At 39.7% G+C, this 11,179-nt stretch overlaps 1 protein-coding gene across 1 annotated transcript; it reads right to left on the bottom strand.

Moving 5' to 3' along the window:
• Nucleotides 1–213: 213 nt before the first annotated feature.
• Nucleotides 214–2,711, bottom strand: LOC109215765 (uncharacterized isomerase BH0283-like). Its single transcript, XM_019379873.1, has 6 exons — nucleotides 2,508–2,711; nucleotides 2,219–2,425; nucleotides 1,385–1,681; nucleotides 975–1,136; nucleotides 633–716; nucleotides 214–542 (listed from the first exon to the last, which is right to left on the bottom strand). Exons 1-6 carry the CDS (start codon nucleotides 2,535–2,537, stop codon nucleotides 435–437), a joined length of 888 nt encoding a protein of 295 aa, XP_019235418.1. The 5' UTR covers nucleotides 2,538–2,711; the 3' UTR covers nucleotides 214–434.
• Between the last annotated feature and the right edge of the window lie 8,468 nt (nucleotides 2,712–11,179).

The following is an 11,179-nucleotide window of genomic DNA, read 5'->3' as shown; positions in this document are numbered from 1 at the left end:
CCACTTAAAAAATGTATAGTGGGGTAATAGAACCCCGCAAAGGTAAGGTGTGTCGTAGCAACTTCGGGTATAGTTCAGGGAGGATTCTATGCATTATCCCTAAAATAATCTATTGCATCAACTTTGATGATAGTACAAACTGTGCACTACCTAAAGATATGCGAAGTTCATTATAGACAACTCGGTTAATGAGCTTCGATCCCTCTGATCATATAATGGTTTGAAAAGATGGAGATGTTATTAATGAAAACATAGCATAGAACTACAGAAGTCAATGTTTAAACACACTGGAAACTTACAAATGCTCCAAGAGTCACAATGAAGTACATAACCAAAACCAATTTAGATAATTTAGAAAGTTGGTGGTGTTTTCATTCAAGAAAACACAAACTTCCACCAATTTATTAAATTCATGATGTCCACTCCTAGCTACATTATACTAGAAGAGAACCTTCCATGACAGAAACAGCTTTCCCTCTCAGAAATACGCTTTGATTCTCCTCATCAAGATGCACTTTTACGACGCCACCTCTAGGTGAGGCCTGAACCACAAAACATGAATAAGAATTTCAGCCTGTGCATTTGGTTCCTGATAAGGGGGATAAGGGAAATCGGAGGAAGAGAGGAAGTACCGCTAAAGCAACAAAGTCACATTTGCCAAGCTTTTTACGCCAATAAGGAGCCAAAGCACAATGAGCACTTCCACAAACAGGATCCTGTAAAGTTTTGTTTAAAAAAGGGAAATATATGTGCAAGAACAGAACAGGTGAGACATCTAAGAAGCATCAGCTATACAAACATATAGATGTTTACATATGCAGTTGTCGTTATACGAAGATATGATGAATACTATCCATACAACTGGCTTCAATTCTCTAGGATGTGCAAATTCAGTACCACCTTTTTCAGTGACTATGATCCGCTTGAACACAATAGTATATATGCTCACAGTAGATTCAAGTACTAGCAATTACCTCATTGATTCCGAACTTTGGGCAGAAGAAGCGACTACAAAAATCAAAGCCAGAACCCTGTGGAGCAGGTCCTGTTATTATTATTCCTCTGCCAGGGATATTCTGTATTTGATCAAACTGAGGTTGGCATTCCACCACTGCCTCCCCTGATGGGAGTAGAATCTGCAAAAGCACCATGAATTATCTTCATTTCCCTAGGAAGGGCTAATTTATACTAACTTTATCTAGCATATTCATCCTGAGTTTGAAAGAAATGTCATTTTTTTCCAAAGAATGAAACAAAAATTCTTTCTTGATTGTCCTTCATGTTTGTACCTTTGTAAGAGAGACTTTCATGAGTTGCTTTTACATGAATTTTTATCTTATGCACTTGTGTAAATACAAAAGGAAATACCAGATGAAATACGTACAAAAAGATCGCTCTTAGATGTCTCAAACATCTCAACCACAGATGCACCATTCAAGCTTTTCGAAATTGCAGGAACATCAGCAAAATTGGTCTCGGCTACTTTTACAACAGGAAAGTCCAATTCAATTGAGTAACCTGTTGGCCAGTCGTCCTGAGAATTTGGAGCTTTGGCTTCTTGAACTCTTTTAGCAGTTAAAATTCCTGATTTTGTTGAAAACTCAACAGTATCAGTTTTAACCAAGCCATAGGCAAATAGAAAGTGTGCAGCTGCTAGTGTTGCATGCCCACATAGATCTACCTGCAAGCAGTTAAAGGTGTTTGCGAATGAATTTCTGTGCTACAGAAGGGAAGTACTTGAAAACATACAAAAAATGGTAAATCAGGCATAATGTGGAGAAGGGCATCAACCGGGCTAAGCTGCTCTTTATTCATTATATGTAGCCTCAATGAATACTTTCGACTTTTTGGATTTTCATTTTCCCCAGTTCTCCAATACTCTTATTAACAAAATTTACCCATTCAGTGAATGGATGGGGAAAGTAACAAGCTTTTCACTAGCATTGCCTCAATTTACACTTTCACCGCCAGGACAAATCCAGAGAAGAGCAACCAGTAACAAGGAGGGTAGCCTAATTAGCTTTAAATATTCATACTGCCTTCCTAGTGTTAAATAAGACACAACTACGCCTCAATCTCAAACATAGTGTTCAATTAGACAGCAGAAAAAAATTAGAACTGCATAACTTAAAATTAGTTTTTGGGTGGTTAAATTGTTTAACAGTGGTTTGAAAATTGAGAAAATGAAGACCAGAAGAATTTGAAACAGGAGGCTGACCTCATGAACAGGAGTGAACCAACGAAGGCCGAATCTGGGGTTAGCCTTTGTGGGTTCATTGGATTGGGTAAGTGAAGTGAGATAACAAGTTTCAGATATATTGAACTCAGTAGCAACAGACTGTAACCATTTGTCATCTTTCTCTTCTTCTAGTAAGCAAACCGCTGCTGGGTTCCCTTTGAATGCTGCATCAGCGAACGCATCCACCTGAGTTCAACAACCATTTGGATTTTTAAAATAAAACAATGAAAAAACCATTCAAGAAATATAAATAAGTGAGCGAAATTACCACACAGTACTTCACGGGTTTCATGGCCATTGTACTAAACAAACAAGATTAGTCTACGGAAGAAATTTGTGGTCTGGTATAAGCACGAGATAATGAGGATTTTATACTAGTTAGTAAAGCAGTCGCAGGGTCACTTAGTCAATAGCTGGCTCGTGGCGATCAAGTTACCAAAGATCAAACTGCATTTGCCAACCTTTCTTTTTTGTTCTTTCTTCATTGACTATAGAGAGTGAACCTTAGCTGGCAACTGCCACCATCAGTAATTAACTTGGATTATTTTATCTCATTTTGACACTACTTTTTCAAGTTTTATTTTTAATTATCACTAGTTTGTCACGACCCAAAATCTAACTAATCGTGTTGACACCTAATTCAACCCGATGAGAAAATAAATGATAAAATAACTGAACTTTTATACACTTCCCAAAGACTAGTAGTACAAATCATGATCTTCTATGATTTAGAGTTTACAAAGCTAGTATGAAATAAATACATCATCTGTTTGAAATATACATGACATATTAATAATTCTAAAGCTACCAAGAACAAGAGGCAGCTATGACCGGAACGCAGATGCATCTTCAATGCCAGTTTCCGTCATACACGGCAACATCAGCATCCAAAATATGCAGGCAAGGTGCTGAAGTGTAGTATGAGTACAACCGACCCCATGTACTCAATAAGTAACAAACTTAACCTTAGGTTGAAAGTGGTGACAAGCTTGGACAATGGTCAGAGTCCAACACCGACAACCAGGAACAACTCATAACATTAACAATGTAAATAAAGCAGTACAAGTAATAACTCAAAGAATGATGCTCAGCTCGATCATGGTTAAGGAAAATAGGCATGCTTTTCAGGTATAACAGTAAATATCTAAATCTTTCACTGAAATCACCAAAATGTGAGTATATCAGAAAAACTGTAATTTTTCCCAAAAACTTTCAACAACAGATATGATGATTCATTATCAGATGGCATGAGAAAAGTACATCTCTATGCCTACATGTCAGTTATGCATGCCAATTGTAATGTAACACAGTGATAAAATCATATGCATACTCTCGGAGCATCAATTCACTCAGTCCTCCCAGTCACTCAGTCTTCACAGTCACTCAGTCCTCACAATCACTTGGCACTCGCACTCGCACTCAGTAGGTATCCGCGCTCACTGCTGGCAAGTTAGACTCCGGAGGGGAGGATCCTACCAAGCGCTAATATAAGCCAATCGTGGCATGAATCAATAATGCATGTTGCAGCATACAGCCCGATCACATGAATACCCTCAAAATCAATCAATATCTCCGGTCTCTCGGCCTCACCAATCTCATGCCAATCAGCCCAAACAATGATAATATGATGTGAAACAAATGATATCTAAGACTGAGATATGATATGCAATGAATGGGTATGACTGAGTATGTAATTGTATTTAACAAATAACTCAACAGTAGAAATGACCTCAGTGGATCCCAACAGGATAAGCATATATCCTAAACATGGTTTCTAACATGGATCACGGCTCAATTACTCTAGCACGTAGAAATTTCATGAATAGAAATAAGATTAGGTCACTACATAGTACCACGGAATCAATCGAGTCATAATTCACACAGTGCACGCCTACACGCCCAATCTCCCATCACCTAGCATGTGTGTCACCTCAACACCAAACACATAACACGTATATTCAGGTATTCATACCCTCAGCAACAAGTTTAGAAGGATTACTTACCTCGAACAAGTCAAATCTAGAAATACCATCCCGCGCGCATCAACCTCCGAACGACTCGAAACTAGCCAAAAGCAACTCAAATACATCAAATAATGCCTAAGGAAACAAACCCAATCGATAAAGATAGAATTTTTAATCAAAAGCCCAAAGTCAACCATACGTCAAACCTGGACTCGCACATCGGAATCCGACAAAACTAATAAAATCGGCCAACCCATTCAAATACGAGTCCAACCATACTAGTATCACTCAAATTCGACTCTGAATCGATGCTCAAAACTCGAAAATTCACTTTATGAAATTTTGGACAAAAAACCCCAATTTCTCTTTTGTAATCATCAACCAAATGTCCAAAATGAGAATAAATTCATGAAATATAATCAAAACCGAGTAGAGAACATTTACCCAATCTACATGGTGAAAATTGCGTAAATCCGAGCTCCATAGCTCCAAATATGCTAGAATGACCAAAACCCCCGAAGATAGAGTACTTATAATCACTGGCAGAAACACCCTACGTGATCGTGGGACATTCTTTGCGATTGCGAAGAACAAACTCAGAAGCCCTCAAAATACCCTACACATTCGCGAAACTTCCCATGCAAATGCAATGACCACATGCACCTGACTACGCGATCGCGATAAAACAAATGCGAAATCGAAGAAGAAAATCTCCAGCCCTCAGCTTCTCAACTCAACTCTACGCGAACGCGGGCTGACCAATGCAATCGCGATGCGCAGGCCTCCAAAGGTACGTAAACACGGTAGGATAGTTGCGAACGCGAAGAAGGAAAAAGGCCAGATCCTATATTACACTACGCGATCGCGACCCATTCTTCGCAATCACGAATAAGGCCTAAAATACCAGAAATCAACACTGTCAAAGAACATGGAAATTATCTAAAACTCACCCGAGCCCCTCAAAAATCCGTTCGAACATATCAACAAGTCTCGAAACATAACATGGACCTACTCGTGGCCTCAAATCACGCATAACAACATCAAAACAACGAATCGCACTCCAAATCGAACTTAATGAGCTTTTGAACTTTCAACTTCCAAAACATGTGCTGATACATATCAAATCAACCCGGAATAAACTCAAATTTTGCCCACACGTCCCAAATGACACAATAAACTTATTTCAACTCCCAAAACAACAATTCGAACCCGATATCATCAAAGTCAACTCTCGGTCAAACTTATGAACATTCTAAACCTTCAAATGTCCAACTTTCGCCAATTAGTGCCGAAACCTTCTAGAAATATCCAAATGCAAATTCGGGCATACACCAAAGTCCAATATCACCATTCGGGACTAATGGAACCATCAAAACTCTGAACCAAGGTCAAATACTAAAAAGTCAAACTTGGTCAACTCTTCCAACTTTAAGCTTCAAACATGAAATTTATTCTTTCAAACTAATTCCGAAACATCTGAAAACCAAAACCGATGATACACACAAGTCATAATACATCATAAAAAGCTAATCAAGACTCCAAATAGCTGAATGGAATGCTAATGCTCAAAACGACTGGTCGGACCATTACATAGTTGTTCCGGATTCCTACTCACTTCCCATAATAAAAGTAAGCTTAAAACAAGACAAACAAATATGTAGCTACTTATTATATTTTTCAACTATTTATAAGGAATGAAGTTACGCAGAACAAAGTGGGAGTGGCCCCAGTGGTGAGAAGATGCGGGAAACGAGGCTTACATGGTCTGGGCATGTAAAGCGGAGAGGCGCAGATATCCCAGTGAGGAGGTACGAAAGGTTGACCTTGGTAGGTCTGAGAAGCAGTAGAGACAGGGCTAAGAAGTATTGGAGCAAGGTGATTAGGCAAGACATGCTACTGCTTCAGCTTACCGAGGACATGACCCTTGATAGGAGGGTGTGGAGGTCGAGAATTAGAGTAGAAAGTTAATAAGTAGTTGAGTGATTTTCTTTTCTTTTCAATTCCAGTAGCATTAGTGTTAATATTTTATTTTCTTATTCGTAGATTTCTATTACTTCACTTGTTGTTTCTTTCATTCGGGTTTCTTATTATCTTGTTGTTATTACTGTCTGTTATTCTTCTCTACTTTCTCAATGTAGGGGTTAGATTCGCATATACACTACCCTCTACAGACTCCATTTGTGAGAATAAGATTTGCGTACACACTATCCTCCACAGACTTCACTTGTGAAATTATACTAGGCTTGTTATTGCTGTCACACGAAAAGAGAAAGAGACGACTAAAGAGAATAACTTCCCTATGCACCATGTTATTCTTTCCAGAACTGAAACGCCAAAGAACTATATGTGTATTGTACTATATATTTACAGTGAAGTATAGAACAAGTATATAATACATGATTACATGTTAAGTAACTATGGTAATACATGTTTATGTTAAAAAGAACGATACAAGTTAGGTATTCATTGGGTTGGTATACATGTATCGGGTTTGAATAAAAAATTTATGTTTGTTTAATGTACGTAATTCATAATTTGAAGTATAAAGATGAGAGACAACTAATCTAGCTGAGAAAATGTTGCCATTCAATTTTTAGTTGCTAAAGTACCATCTGAGGAAGTCCTTAACTAATATGTTTATAAAATTGTCCCCTTCCAAATACTTTATTTGAAATCAATATTCAAAAGTCCACAATTTGTCAATTTTCAAAGTCAACCAAGAAAGAAAGGGAAAACGAAAAGCCCCATTATGTGCTTGTGAGTTGGAACTCTAAACAACACTCAGCGTGTGACATGATAAGGCCGAGAAGTGAGAAATCTTAGTAGCTCATATAGTTGATTATTTGAACTTTTTCCTCGTGACAGGGTTTCGAGTTTTCACCTTGTGATCTCTTCCCTGGACTTTCCCTTCCTCTCCCTCCTTAAAGAAAAACTTTTTTAATTTTAATTTTAAAGATAAGTCCTGGAAGTCGCCTCTTGAAGAGATTCATTTCGTGACAAGGTCTTAGATTATTCGTTTCCTTACATACAAAAGTCAAAACAGAAGAAGAAGAAGAGGAGCCTCATCATGCGGTTTATTGATACAAATACTACATGTGGTATTGACCGTATTTATTAATCCTATAGAATGAGTTGGCATCTGGAAAAAGAAAAGAAAAGGTTGTCTTGTAACACAAAAAGGCAGAGTAGCTGCCTTTCAATAAATATTCATTTAAACATACTTTTGTATACTAATTTATCATTAAAGGTTGTGATGAGACGAATAAGATCCTTTTATCCTTAATTAAAGGTTTGGGGTTTGAGCCCCGTAAAAAAACTACTTGTATGGAGCGCTTTCTCCCGAGAAAAAACGTTTTGTACTATTCTAACTTGTAGTAGTGGTAAATAAGTTGGGATCAGCTTGCCAATTGTAAGTAACAGCTACACTAACAGCAGCCATGCACACTCCTAAGGTCCAAATCTCTATCTCTCTCTTATTCATTCTTCCTCGTTCTCCCCCCGCTCAAAGATTTGAACTGTCTCATCACATGTTGTCCCCATCAATAAAGACAACTCCACCAATTTGTATCAACTTTCCTCTGTTTAGCTTAAAACCCCACTTCAACCCACTATTTTGTTCCTTGATTAGGGTGGAACTTTATCTTGGATTAACTTTTGTTGTCATTACAAGTCCTATACCTGTAAACATGTCCTTCAAAATACTCCTCCCTACGATTCTTGTATGGATCAAAATCCGCCCTTAGCATATTCACGGCGAGATAGCATTACGGGAAGAATCCTCAAGTTGTCACTTGTTAAGATGGTCCGAGAAGCCGCACGGCCCGCGGTCGAAGAGTTGACGAAAGTCATAGTGAAGGTGTAAACGAGGATTGAGTTCGAGGTCGAGTACGTTCAATAGGGAAGAAACGGCTAATTTTTAGAGTAGGATATTAAAGAGAATATTCCTCGGGATATTCTCTGCACTTGTACTTTTATGGTTTCTTGGAAGTATGTCCCTTATAAGTAGAAGAAGAGATAATGATAGGAGGATATATTGATTTTTTGTAAGAAAAGCACTTTGACAAAAAAGATTCGATCTCCACTCGATACAAAGATCTACTTTTCACTGAAATTGTTATTTACACTTTACCATTAGATCTGAGAAATCCTCGACTATTCAAGGATTTGTCTTTCAATCATTGTCAGAGGGAAGGTTCATTTATTCCATATTTTATTGATCGAGTCATTCCCTTTATCTACTTAAATGCCATTTATTATTGCCTATCGAATGTTATATGCTACACCAATATTCTTGGTTTTTTAGAGCATTTATCATGTGGTGCCCTTACTGTCTGCATGAACACCTGTTAATTGCTTTTTCTAATATTAAGATCTAAGGATATTATTATTAACTAGGACTAACTTTTTCTATATAAATTTAATTATTTGAACAAAAAATTATATTTTTGGTCAAATGATTTGGCGCCGTCTGTGGGGAGTTCATATTTAAACTTTTAGTTTCTTATAGATCTACAACTAGTACGGGTTACTAACCTATAAAAATTACAACAAGATCTCCTTTCTTTGTGTACACAAACCCCAACATGGCAGGTAACCGAGAAGAAAGGAAAAGAATAACAAGTAACCTCCCAACCAACCTCATGAACATCATCAACGAAAGCTATGAAACAGCAGACGAGGGTGCGACGCCCAGTGCTTCCCCTAGAAGAGATAGGTTACCGCCCCCTCACTGCAGCATAACAAAATCCCGTGGTAAGGGAGCCTCCACGTCTGTAGAAGAAGAGACGCCCCCAGCTATCAAAAAAAAGCTCCCCGAGGCATGGCTAACTGATACGCTAACTAGCATCCTAAATAAGCTTGCTCAGGACACGACTACAGAAAACGCAAGGACTTGCATGATACAACAAGCGGACGAGCAGTCCAACCAGCTTTTTCATCCAACGACGGGTATTACTCACAATGTCATTGATAGTGCAGGTGACAACGCCCCTGCAGCCATTCTAAAAAGGATGGAAGAAATGGAGAAATAAAACAAGGCGCTCCGAGATCAAATGAAAGAGAACCAAGAAAGGGTCGATAAAATACCGGGCGCCCCTAAGCTTTTGCCGAAGAGTGATGACGGCCGATTCGTCGAACAACCGTACAGTGATGATGCAGCCCCACATTCTACACCAAAAACCTTTAAAATGCTGCCCTACCTTAGAATATATGACGCAACCGACCCTGAAGATCATGTGACTCATTATGTCACCGCTGTAAAAGGCAACGACCTCGCCAAAGAATAGGTGTCTTCCATCTTGCTGAAGAAGTTCGGCGAAACCCTCACGGGAGGGGCATTATTCTGGTATACGCAGCTACCAGTACGCTCCATAGAAACCTTTGAAGAAATGGCCAACAAATTCATAACGGCCCACTCCGGAGCCAAGAAGGCCGAGATGAGAGCGAATGACATATTTGTTACTAAACAATCTCTTGGAGAGGGACATCCTCGCACGGTTCAACCGAGTAAGGATGACTTTTCCAAACATGTCCAAAGGAATGGCGGTCGCAGCTTTACAGAACGAGCTGAGTAGGGATGGTTCGAGAGCAACGAGGAAACTGTTGAGTCGGTTGATGAAGTACGCCCCAACCACTTGGGAAGAAATCCACAATGCTTATTATGCTGAGGTCCGTGCAGATGAGGCGACCTCAGCATAAAGCCGAATCAAGAAAGGATAGAAGAGACAATGCTAGAAGAGATCATCCAATTTCGCGACCTAACAGGGAACGACATCAACCATATATCAGAACGGCTGTTGCCCCCTCCCCCCGCTACGAAAAAGGTCCATCCAGACCAAGGACGGGAACTCATCGAAACGACAGGGGTATGCCCCCTATTATTTGCTTACAATTTTTATGTGTCACCTACAGAGATAGTCTATGCCCTGGAGAAGCTTAGGCCAAAAGTGAAGTGGCCGTCAAAGATGAGATTGGACCCTAACACCAGAAAATTTAACACCCTCTGTGAGTTCTACCAGGAACGAGGGCACAAGACTGAAGACTGCATCGTCCTGAGGCAGGAAGTCGTGAACATGTTACGAAAAGGATACCTTAAAGAGCTGCTAAGCAATTGGGGAAGAACTAATTTCGCTAGAGGACGCAAACAACAAAGGCCGCCTAAGCCACCCTCACCAGCTCGTACCATCAACATGAAAATTGGCAGCGACAACGACGCCTCTATCAACAGCGTGAAGTTTACCACTACCCACAAACTCAAGCGATCCATCACCCACGAATGATATGGCGAACTCGAAGAAGGTATCATCTTGGACGTCGGACGCAGACGGTTTGTCTTTTTCGCATAATGACGCCCTCGTTATTACTCTATGAATTTTAGATACCGATGTTAAACATATTATGATAGATTACGGGAGCGGTGTGTGCATTATCCATCCTCGAGTACTTACCCAAATGAAACTCGAGGATAAGATAGTACCGTGTTGCATCATGCTAACTGGTTTTAACAATGCAGTTGAATGGACGTCCGGGGAAATTACACTCCTCGTTTTGGCCGGTGGCGTGACTCTGGAAACAACATTCCACATCATGGACCAAGACACCGCATACAACGCCATAGTAGGACGACTATGGATACACTTCATGAAGGTCGTCCCCTCCAGCTTATACCAAGTCATCAAATTCCCAACTCCATAGGGAATATTCAACATACGAGGAGAGCAGCGTACGTCCCTGGAATGCTACAACATTGCTTTAGATAGCACAACCACCCAACAAAGGAAGGAAAAAGAAAAAAAGGCATAGAAATCAGCAGGGTCGAGGTCGGCATGACAAGATCGAGGAAGGCATCAAAGATACCGACATAGTCGAAGTCGCAGGATCGACCATAGAAGACCTCGACCCCGTTCAATTAGATCCTAATGACCATAACAAGAAGGTACATATCGGTTGCAAACTTCAGGAACCAGGTAAATTCAGT

Source organism: Nicotiana attenuata, unplaced genomic scaffold, assembly GCF_001879085.1.
Source record: "Nicotiana attenuata strain UT unplaced genomic scaffold, NIATTr2, whole genome shotgun sequence".
Classification (NCBI taxonomy): domain Eukaryota; kingdom Viridiplantae; phylum Streptophyta; class Magnoliopsida; order Solanales; family Solanaceae; genus Nicotiana; species Nicotiana attenuata.
The sequence above is the reverse complement of the archived record's forward strand: the minus strand, read 5'-3'. Positions and strand labels throughout refer to the sequence as shown.

Excerpts from the sequence above, each read along its gene's own strand:
- LOC109215765 (XM_019379873.1), bottom strand. The coding sequence starts at position 2,537 with ATGGCCATGAAACCCGTGAAGTACTGTGTG. Across the intron at positions 1,682-2,218 it reads GGTTCACTCCTGTTCATGAG|GTAGATCTATGTGGGCATGC; the intron begins GTCAGCCTCCTG and ends AACTGCTTGCAG. Across the intron at positions 717-974 it reads CAAAGTTCGGAATCAATGAG|GATCCTGTTTGTGGAAGTGC; the intron begins GTAATTGCTAGT and ends AAAACTTTACAG.